The sequence below is a fragment of the Paramisgurnus dabryanus genome, chromosome 8 (genome assembly GCF_030506205.2).
Source record: "Paramisgurnus dabryanus chromosome 8, PD_genome_1.1, whole genome shotgun sequence".
NCBI lineage: Eukaryota > Metazoa > Chordata > Actinopteri > Cypriniformes > Cobitidae > Paramisgurnus > Paramisgurnus dabryanus.
Window position 1 is genome coordinate 19,125,766 of NC_133344.1, and position 1,325 is coordinate 19,127,090.

Here is a 1,325-nt window from a genome sequence, read left to right on the forward strand (position 1 = left end):
TCATAGTTTAGGTTCTGCTCCAAAGCATTGTGACCTGCATGCTGACTTTTTGTGTCTCAATTTCCTCCTCAATGCATCTTTGATTTCTTTAGTTCTGAAGCAGTATATCATTGGATTGACAACAGGGGGCAACAGGCTGTAGCACATAACTAACACCATCCGAATGGCAGGTGGTATTGGCACTACTAATTCATATGCATAGATAAAACATCTAGGAACATAGTACAGAAAGATAACAAGCAGTTGGGGAGTGCAGGTTGAGAATGTTTTATATCGAGCCTGACTGTCAGAGATTTTAAAAACAGATGTGATGATGGCAACAAAAGAAAAAATAATAAAAGCCAAAGGGGCCAAGAGAACAAACATGGCACTACCAAATATATACAGATGTTTCTCTTTATAGTTTCCACAAGATAATTTTATCACTGAACCTTGGTCACAATAGTTATGAGTTATTACATTAGAAGCACAGTAGCGTTCATCAAAGGTTTCATAGGAAGTAACCCCCAACAAAATTATTAACATTGTCCAAATCACTGCACATGCCATTAAAATGTTTTTATTTGTTATAATAGCACAATATCTAAGTGGGTTGCGCACTGCAACAAAGCGATCAATGGCCATTAATAGCAAAATAAAAGAATTAACACTCCCTAAATAATGAACAAAAAACATTTGCACAGAGCAGCTATAAAACGATATAGTGTTGACATTGAAAAGGTATTTTGAAAATGCCGTAGGCAGCGTTGCCGTTCCAAAAACAAGATCAGACACCGCAAGATTACAGAAGATTAAATATGTGGGTTTCTGAAGGCTTCTGTCATATGCAATAAATGAAATAATAAATAAATTTACTCCTGTCAGTAATAAGTAGATGAAAAGCAAAAAAGTTCCCACTGCTCCATAATACTGCGCTTGGAGTCCTGGAAATCCCTGCAGGTAGAATTCAGTGATGTTGGTGAAAGTCATGGCTCGGGGAAGACTTCACAATTACCTGATGCACATTAACTGTAAAAACAATGTCAAAACAAAGCTGAAATACACCGTATATATAGTCATATCTACAAAAAAGATTAGACTAAAACACAAAATAGCTCATAATTGACATACTTTCAAAGAAACTACCCAGATGCATAATCTCAAGTTATAAGATGGCATTATTAAGTGATCTTGCATTTACTGACAAACAAACTGCAAACCTAAAGTAATAAATGAAAGACCATCTATCTTTAAACACCAGAAAACACCTCCCTCATTTGACGTGTTGTTTGGGGTTCCCATTCGAGAACATTGCGTCAGTAGCTGACGCTATGGGAGATCCTACA

At 36.4% G+C, this 1,325-nt stretch overlaps 1 protein-coding gene across 1 annotated transcript; it reads right to left on the reverse strand.

The window, feature by feature from the left end:
- On the reverse strand, positions 1 to 972 carry LOC135770211 (olfactory receptor 52N2-like). The gene has a single exon (XM_065279946.1). The coding sequence runs from the start codon at positions 967 to 969 to the stop codon at positions 1 to 3; it is 969 nt and encodes a 322-aa protein (XP_065136018.1). The 5' UTR covers positions 970 to 972.
- Positions 973 to 1,325: the final 353 nt, after the last annotated feature.